Raw genomic sequence first — 10,256 nt, forward strand, 5'->3', positions numbered from 1 at the left:
TAGAGTATGATACGACGACCGAAACCGCTGAAATATTTAGATAGAGCGAAAAGAAAAAAAGATAAGGAAAAAAGTTTTGCCGAATATTTCTGAAATGTTTCTTTGTCAAAAAATTCCTTTTTTTGTCCTCGTTTTTTAAACGTCTATCGAGTGGACACTTTTAATTATAAGAAACGTTTTTAGAAACCGGTTTAAAAACCGGTTTTACACTATTATTTTTTAAACGTTTCTGAAACAAATATGTGTTACCTGGGCGGTACCACATTTTTTTCAATGACACCGCTAGCTAGAAGAGCTTTGTCATTACAGTGTCGTTAGTGCAAGTAATAATCATCGCTAATGATAGAGACATCATTGTTAGGAAATTAGAGAATAGGCATACTCTGACTGGGATACTATTTTTCGCAACGTGTCCTTCGTATTCTTAATAGTTATAGTACGTGATTAAAAGTGATTTATTAGTATCGATATTATTGAATTGATTATTAATTTAATTATGTAATTGTACTATTTTCAGTTTGAGACTGTATCGAGAATATTGGGACAGACAGTAACGGCACATGATCTAGTGGGCTGAAAAATGTAGGTACATAAATAAATATGCAATAATATTATTAAGTACAAAGCTCCAGCCTGACCGTACAAAGCTTATTACCAGCTGCTTGTATTTTATTATTATTTTTATTATCTTTTAATTATTATTGTTACATTATTATTTGTTAAAATATAAATATTTCTACAATATATGTTAGATTTATACCGATTTTAGAAAACAGATATCCATTGTGTATTATTACATAGATACAAAGGGTGGGGGTATATCAAGATTGGTGCCTCTTTGCCGAGGTAACGCTAGTGAATGCCGACGAGTCATCTTTTCAGTCTGAGGTTGGAACGCTTCGCGAGAACACGCACTCTATATCAAACTACGCGGTTATAATACTGTGTTATCAGTCGTTGATTGTGACATAAAAAAATGTACGAAACAGCAAAAATGAAGAAGAAACATATCGACGATGGTAAGATAACGTTTTAGATATAAGTTTAAACACAGTAGCAGAAGAACGATTTTTAATCGAAATAATAGACCTGAGTTCCAAGGAATAAACTTATTATTACATGAGACAAGTGCGTTTCAAGAAGTTTCGATTTTTAATAATACAATTTTAATTAAGTTAAAGTGATCAAAATATGCGTTATACTAATGAATGGAATGGTGTCTGTCTATACGGGATAGTTTGTGTCGCCGATCTTTATTCATTCCTGGCTGGCACAAAATTAATTAAATCATAAATTAATTATACATATAAAGACTTAATTATATAAAGTTTCAAAATTCAACGTTACTGCTAAAAATCTATAGTGCACATATGGGAGAAAACGGAGGCCAGATTCGAATTCAGTGACCAAAATTACATAAAGTGCACTTGGTTTCATTCCATTAACATGACTCTTGTAGACCTGTGTTATCAACGTTAAACTTTGGCTCGAAATAAGAGAAATTTCTCTAACGCGATCGATGCATTTTGTGCTGAACTTTATAAGCAATTATGCATGATTTTATCAGAATGTAAAAACCTTTTTACAAAATTGTTACTTATTTCAGTTTAGTTGTGTTATTAACTAAACTGAATATATTATAATTCAGAATTGCTATATCATTTCTTTCACTTCGTATCAACAATATATTATTATTTGCAATAACAATATATTAAACTTAATATTTTTATCGAGAAATAAAGGACTCAGAGCCGTGACAGGGTGGCAGTGTCTAAATATTTTATTCTAAGTTTATTGCGAAAAAACATATCACCTCTGCCAGGGTTTGAACCCTGTGTGCACCGTGTACATTTATTATACACCCTGTATAATTGTGTGACAAGAGATAACTGCATCGGAGATGTGACAGAGGATGACAAATGTAAAATGTTTCAATATCCGTATCTTAGTAATTTTTTTACAAAACATAATAGGAGAATCGATTTAAAAATTAGAAACCATTATTCAAGGGGTAAACGGTTGACCAAAATCGTGTACACCAATGCCCACCAATGCCCACAGTGGGCATTACTTTATCTTATTATCTTATTTTATCTTTATAATGCCCCAGCAAGGCCTACACAAATCTGTACACCACAATGCCCTCAGCGGTTTATCCCTCGCCATTATTTAAAAAAAAGTGCAACATTAAATATATTAATGCATATGAAAAGGTCAAATAGTTTATTATACGAGTATGATTCTCCGAATTATTTGATTATATCTATTGTTCTGTGTATAAATATTTTAACGCTTTGCAGTGCAAACGCAAACGGTTGATGAACATTTTAAATTTCTCCTGGAGGATAACAGTGTCATCAATCCGGAAGCAACCGATGTAACACCCGATGATCTTCCAGACTGGTACGATAAAAATTTGTATAAAGAGTAAGTGTCTACTTATTGATAAAAAATTTCAACATACGAGTAATAACAATTATTGCATTGATTCGTGAAGCAAGCATGATAGATATATTTTTATTAAACATAAAGAACGAATCGGCTACGCGTCTTCTGCGGAAAAGGTGAAACTTGTTTAAGTCACTATGTAGAGGCATTTGAGATAACAAAGAAATGGTTTAGAGTACTTTAGAGATTTATGGAAGAACAAGAGAGTAACGCTAAATATGGAATGACAAGCTATTACAGATAGAGAAAAGGTAAGGTGCTCTAGAAATTATGGAAAGCCAAGAAACGTATGCGTTACGTTTTTATAAACTATACAATTTTATTAACTACACAAAATATGACATTAAACAATTTTAGGTTTAATATCATGTTTTGTGTATAAACATTGACGACAATTAAAACTTTCGAAAAGTTTAGTACAGTAGTTTTTCTGTACATTAAATAATGTGTACATTAAGTTTATGCACTTTACAGCTGTGTGTGTGTGTGTGTGCGTGCGCACGCGCGCGCGCGCGTGTGTGTGTGTGTACAGGCTGATTTAAAAATACATTTCCTCTGCGTTTCTTTCCATAATTTCCAGAAACTTTGCCTTTTATCCTATTTAGTTCATCATTCCATATCCTATTTAATAGGACCAAAAATTTCTCTCTTATTTTTCCCCTAAACCTCTTAACCATTCCTCTATTTTAACCATTATCTCACATTTTTCTACAAAGTAACTTATACAATCTTTATCTTTTCCGTAGAAGACACACAGCACAATCCTATTCGTCCTTTATGTTTAATAAAAAAATTGTCCCAGGCAAATATTTCGAAAAATATGGAAAATACCAAACAACGTTTCATATAAAAGTTTTATGATTTTAAGGAAGTCATAAGATGGTTGGCTTAACCTTTTAATCATTTGATGCTCACTTTAATCGTTTCAGGATCATTACATATTCTTTATTTGAAAAATCGAGAACCGTAAAACGGGCATTTTTTGTACCCTTTTTGCGGTTGTTCTTTCTGCTTGGGTATACATATATGTATATGTGTAATATATAGGACAGATATTTTTTGATGATAAAATAATTGTTTTATCATTGCCTATTTTACATTTATAATATGTATCTTAAAATCTAACATTTAATTTTAGAGCTCAAAAATTTTATTTGCGAAATATATTATCAATGATGGCGGCAGCCACAGTCGGAATTATTGCAGTATTTTCAGTGGTGACAATACGAAAGGTATTAAAACTTTACTACTAGTACATTTTATTGATTCCCCTTAGGGTTACAAGGCGTTTTTGAAGGAACGTGCCCAAACCTCTTATAACACCTCTCTCTATATCCACTTCGTTATGTGGTGATCGAACGAAAAAGCAACAATGTTTTTGTTTGGTTTTGAACCCGGGTCTTCGGATTACCAGATCAGCGCACAATCCTCTGCGCCACGTATTAAAACTTTATAATATTTTTAATATATACATAATTTAATAATATATACATTTAAAATAATCATAAATAATTATTTTTGCGCAGTTACAAGATTCTTTATTTTTACGTATTTCAATGGAATCGTAATTTCAGCATGAAAACCAAATTTGTTATAATAAGTAACATAGTACCATTTATTTAAAAGAATTTTTTGTTTTGTTAACAGATACTCGAGCACACAAAACGAAGTAGTTCGACTCGCATGGCTTTTAAAAGATATGTTGAAACTCTTTTGCACATACACAACTTATCTACGTGCGATTTAAATGACATAGACTCCAAGTAAGTTTCTTAAAACCTGATTTATTAAATCTTTCGTCGTTTATGATACAAACAAAGCCATAAATTATTTGTTCCGTGAAACGCAATCATATTTCTACCCATAACATGAATTATACATAGCACGTTTAAGATTTATAGACAATGTGATATAAAGAAGCTACATTAATTGCAGCCTTTGGACTTTATGGCCTCTTCATCATGTAACAAATTATATAACACGAGCCTTTCATTGTATATGTATAGCATGACATGGCGTATTAAGCATAGCATTGTTTAGTAACATAACAAATCACAACAATATATCCAAGCACGTGAAAAGTATAAAGTATTGCTTCCTCTTTGTAAATGTATTTGTAATAATTTAATGAATTTTAATATCTCTCAAGTATTTAAAAAATACCGAAAAAAATATTTGAATAAATAATAAATGGACACAATTATTACACGTCGTACAACACTCATAAAATATTCTGTCCATTCTGAATGCTTATTCTTACATCATTTCTATTAAAAGTACCGCCGTATTTTCAAAATAGATGACCTAAAAGAATTTCTATTTAGATCTTTAAAAAGGGAGGCTTAAAGCTCTAACAAGGGAATTGTATGGTATTTCGTGATAATTACAGTTATTCTACAATAATTACCTTTATCAAATTTTTCGGTCATGAATAGATCATGTTCAGCGTAAAAAATATTTGATAAAAATTATTTATAAAATCCGGTAAAAGATATAATGTGTTTGCAAAAATAGATAGCTCGCACTATGTATTTATCGCATTTATTGCGTTCATATACCATAAGATAAAAAGAAATCAAACATTAAGAATATTGCAACAAACAATATATTGTAATGTAAATTTCATCGTAAAGATAAATAATAGCCAATTTGAAACGTAAAAGCCATTTAGAACTTGGCACAGGTGGAGGTGGCCAATTAAATTATTAAGTGAATCCATATACCGTCTTTTTCCAACTTGTCCTGCGCGCCGTTAAATACCGGACATGTAACACACAGGTTTTTTGTTAGGTGGAATCATTATCGTCAGTGAATTTACGTAAATTCTTATTGCAAAAAATATTACCTCAGCCAGGATGAGGTAATATTGGAAGAAAGACGGTGTTAGTAATTTAATTGGCCGATTCTGCGTTTGATTCAAGACTACTCAATACTTTCTTTCCCTTGTTACTTCCCAAGTTTTAATATCGAGAGTTTGTAATTAATTAATCATGTTCTATTAATTAATTGATCATGTTCTATTAGAAAAAATTCCCAAGACTACATAAATATAAAAAATTAAGAGTAAATAAAAACTAATTGCAAATACATAGGGAGAAGTCTTCGATTATGAGATACTGAGTAAATTTTGAATAATTTCTGGAAATCTATAGGCAGAATTTAAACATATATAATAGCTTATTTTTAAGGGAATTTAATAAGCATTAAGTTTCTGAAAATTTTCATTCAATTATTATTTTTTCTCAAAATTAGAGAAATATGAAAAAAGGGCTTTATACGAAATTTAAAAGTAGGTTCCTAATAGGAGATACCCCGAGGAATCGCTAAATTAGTAAACCTTATTAAATGTTTCTAAAGTACAAACGTAATAAAAACTTATTTGCAATAATCGCAAATCCATTTATGTCAATATATTTCAGATGTATTCTTCTCCTACTAAATAGATTTCACTCTAAGAGCAATAAGTTCACGGTGGAATCGACTGATTACGCCTATTAGTTTAGCAAAAACCTCGCCATGTCACATTAGGAGCCTCTTTTATAATAGGAGTCTCTCCTTTCTATAAAAACTGTGACGTGAAATGTAGAATCACGTTGAATAATTCATGATGTTAATTAATGCCGACCTTGGACATGTATCAACAAATAATTGCCCGAGAACGTGTTTGCGCATGTAATGTGGAAAAGAAAACAGGGTATAAAAAGTAGTCTAGGGAACGTAGGATGTTAAAAAGTGGGAAATAAATTAAAAACCGGAAGATATAGTCTTTAAATATTTAGTGTCATTCTGTTTGTTCAATACGACGATTTCACGTTTAATATATAATATAATTTTCAAAACAATTTTTTGGGGACGGTTTTGAGTTGAAGAATTTTCCAAATAAAATTGTATATGAATTAAAATTAATTTTAATCAAGAAATACGATCCGGTATTCATAGTCCGTTCTTATTTCAAGATCTTCTTAAGTCGTAATACTCTGTTATTGGACAACACATTAAGGTTTTTTTACTTTTCGATTAACTGCTAATCAGAGATTAGTTTCGCTATCTCTTTTTATATTATCTAAGAAGGAACAAGTAATTGACTAACCTGTGATTAACATTTAACCAGAAAATGAAAAACCGGACCTTGATTACAATTAAGAGGGTCTTACATAAGAATGAACTATGAATACCAGTCACGATAACGTCTCGTGCAAAGTATATTTGTCCGATGTACATACATGAGCGATACATCTCTGTTGTGAGCGCGACGCTACAGCGTATCATTTTCTAAATTAAAAACACACTTTTCTACAATACAATATTATGACACAACATCCGGTTGTAGCTCTGAGCCGCCTTTTTCACAGGTTCATTTATTAATCGTTTGAACCTTGTTATCTTTCTACATTTAGAATTTTCCTAGTGATTTAGACAATGCAATTATTAAAAAAAATTAATTAAATTAATTAAAGATTTATTAATAAACTACATTTCAAGTTTGTTTAAAACTCCATAAACATAGGTATAGATGAACTCAAATATATTTATACACTCTCAAAATCTGTTAGATGGTACAAGTCGATGAATGTAATTCGTTGGCATCACAAAATGGGCAGCAAGAAAGCAAAGAACGCTGGTATTGGAGAAATTACACAAAGGGACATGGTACTCACTCAATTTGGTTTCTTGGGATACCTCTTTCTCTTTCCCAAGTCTTTTGGAACGTGCAGTACATTGGAAGAAGATGAAGCGATTAATCATTTCTGGCGTGTAAATGGCTACATGTTAGGAATCCCTGATAGGTAATGTATACGATAATGTTGAAAAAATATTTCACTAAACAAATTTAGTATCCGAGCCTAATGTATTTCATCATGTAATCTCTATTATTCTACTAAAACCGAGGGAACACTAAATCCAAATTTAACGAAAATATTGAAGTCGCGGATAAATAATAAAATTAAGAGGTAACACTAAAAATTAACGGTAGAGTAAGTAAGTTAGAGAGCTAACTTTATTAATGATTTTTCTATATCTACAGGTTTAATTTGTGTCGCAAAAATGCAAAAGAGACCACTGAACTATGTGAAAAGATCAAAGATCTGTATGGAACTTATTTACGCGATGCTCCGCGTGAATTTCATGACATAACAACACATGCTTTGGATGGCGTTTGGTATATTGATATCTTAACGGATAAAGATTCTTTTATGTCATTCATCTATAAATTACATGGTCTCGAATGTAAGTATTCAATTTTTGTTATAACCTTCCAACACCACGCTGGATTACGCTAATGGCTAACTCATTCCCATTTTGAAACATGCAGCATTTTCACTTACACACTCTTGTAGATTACTGTTTGACTTGTATCGTTTGAAGAAACATTTACTGGTTAATATTTTAAGACGTGAGATAATAGCGAAAGAATTCACTGGATTTGCTAATTCAGTGTGGTGTTCGAAAGTGGTAACTGAAGTGTGATGTTTGAGGATCAAATACACATACAAGCCGGTATTCATAGTCAGATTTTTATATACAAGACTATCTTAAGATCATCTTTAGTTACTCTGTAGCAAATGAAATGTTTCATACAGCATCTTCAGGTAAATTCAAGATGGTCTTGAATATAAGATCTGACTATGCTTACCGGCCCTATATTTTTGTTTTGATGTATATGTATACTTTTGAAGTATTATTCCTTTATAATTCATATCTCTTTATTTTGTTCTCAGTATTTAATTCTAATATCTATATTGTCGATTAAAGTAAGCATTGTTACTTTTATTTACAAAGTTAGAGATTAAGGCCGGTATTCATGGTCAGATCTTGTATTCAAGACCGTCTTAAGAACATCTTTAGATACTTTGTAGCCAATGAAATGTTCCATACAGCATCTTAAGATAAATTCAAGAAGGTCTTGAATATAAGATTTGACTATGAATACCGGTCTAAGTGTTCAAATTAAGATATGTTTCCTTTGTAAGGACAGATTATCAAAATTATTATTGTGTGTGTATATGTAATACATATAATTTTTATATAATTTAAATTTAGTTTTATGATGCTTGCTGTATGGCAGTTATCTAGAATGAAATTATTACGACTTTAATTTAATTACTTTCATCAACATTGATAACATATTTTTAAATTGGAATTTTTATCAAAAATAATTTATGTTTCAGATAAAAAGCTTGGATGGTACAGTTGGTTAGTTGCAAAATATCGTGAATGGCTGTTTTATTTGTGCCGTAAGTATTGTACAGATTTGTATGACATTTTATTGTATCTATACAGCCTTTAACTTGTTCTTTGCCTTTTTCAGTTGTACCTTATGTCAGAGTAGTAATGAAAATATATAGTTACTACTTGGTTAAGTTCATACTTTGGAACTCGCAAAACTTTCCTCTACTTGCATGGATGAAATTTGGGAGAGAGAATGTTAAGCTTAATTTATACCCTAAACACTAACAGTTGTAAACACGACGTTATGGACGGCGCACAGTGACTTCTTCCCCGGAGATATTATTTACAGAATGTGTTAGACTTTTATAAATATTATACCAATTAATATTTTTTATAGACATTTTAATAGGAATCTTCAAATGCCTATAACATGCAGTAATTTGTAGTTATCGACGTTAGTTGAGTTTCACTAAAAAAAAAGTAATATAAGTATGTATTAAGAACTAACAATAATTTTTAATTTTGTAGAATTGTCTTACATGATAATGTACTTCCTTTATTATAACTATATGTATAATTATTTTTAAGAGTTTAAGTTTTTCAGCTTATGTAGAATCGATTCGATTGCAGATCGATACTAACTTTATTATTAACAGTTATAATTTCTCATGTAAATAAAAGAATTAATATCAAATGATCTAACAAGTAAATTTGTGGAAAGGAAACGCCCTTAGGAAAATGACTCTGTCTACAAATTTCTTTGGGAATGTCCAACTATTTTTGTTTTTGCAGATATGTCGTGGATATCAAATAATTGCGAGAAATGCATGCAATAAATTTCGGCTGTACATCAATATTTTTGTTAGTTGTATATAAATTTATTTAACTCTGCAATTGTGTTACATTGTGTTACAAAATTGCCTTACATTAGACGTTATTGCATGCAAATGTCACATATTCTTCAAATAATGTTTATGAACTACATATAATATTATAAAAGACAAGTTGAAATATTGAATATGTTAAAAATTACTTGTACTTTTACCTAGGAATTTCCAGCAAAATATTAAAAAGTTTCTGTCAAGGAAAAAATTTGTTTTCGGTTGACATCGTATAAGCTTTTCTTTCCATCATAGTAAATTCCAGTAAACCAAGTATGTATGTATATATTTACAGCTTACCCCATGGGGATTCGCTCTCTTACATGGCGCTTTTACCAGGAGCGTACCCGAACCTTTCACATTTTTCCTTAACCTACTTATCTTATAATCTTATTTCTTACATCTATGTCTAAAATTCCTGTGATGCTTTGGAAGGGGGCCATTCTCCTTCCTCCGCATCTTCCTATGCCTTCGCACACACACACACCTCTCTCGCAGTGGACTTCCGTTTTCTATCTAAACCAAGCTAGTTAATATGTTAAATAATTGGAGAAAAATATGGTATTGACCAATATTTAATAATGTAATACGAATATTGATCTAATGTTAGTCTAATATTGATATAATAAATATTTAATTCGTAAGTTATCTCATTACGATAGTCACTCATGAGAATTATTTTTTCTCTTCGTTAATTCTTGTTCCAGAAGGTATTAATCTATCATTTTCGGAGTTATATTAGAATCCATGACGATG

At 30.8% G+C, this 10,256-nt stretch overlaps 1 protein-coding gene across 1 annotated transcript in view; it reads left to right on the top strand.

Annotated features, from left to right (window-relative positions):
- The window catches only part of LOC105560174, a 20,816-nt gene extending 11,105 nt beyond the window's left edge, over positions 1-9,711 (top strand). Inside the window, exons 2-10 of the mRNA XM_012009050.1 lie at positions 518-582; positions 802-1,019; positions 2,301-2,427; positions 3,587-3,680; positions 4,096-4,211; positions 7,002-7,235; positions 7,475-7,677; positions 8,619-8,684; positions 8,759-9,711. Coding sequence (XP_011864440.1) covers positions 977-1,019; positions 2,301-2,427; positions 3,587-3,680; positions 4,096-4,211; positions 7,002-7,235; positions 7,475-7,677; positions 8,619-8,684; positions 8,759-8,904 — 1,029 coding nt within the window. The 5' untranslated portion in view covers positions 518-582; positions 802-976 and the 3' untranslated portion in view covers positions 8,905-9,711. The remainder of the gene's footprint in view (positions 1-517; positions 583-801; positions 1,020-2,300; positions 2,428-3,586; positions 3,681-4,095; positions 4,212-7,001; positions 7,236-7,474; positions 7,678-8,618; positions 8,685-8,758) is intronic.
- The last annotated feature ends 545 nt before the right edge of the window (positions 9,712-10,256 follow it).

The sequence above is a fragment of the Vollenhovia emeryi genome, unplaced genomic scaffold (assembly GCF_000949405.1).
Source record: "Vollenhovia emeryi isolate VEMERY1.0 unplaced genomic scaffold, V.emery_V1.0 DF939240.1, whole genome shotgun sequence".
Classification (NCBI taxonomy): Eukaryota; Metazoa; Arthropoda; class Insecta; order Hymenoptera; family Formicidae; genus Vollenhovia; species Vollenhovia emeryi.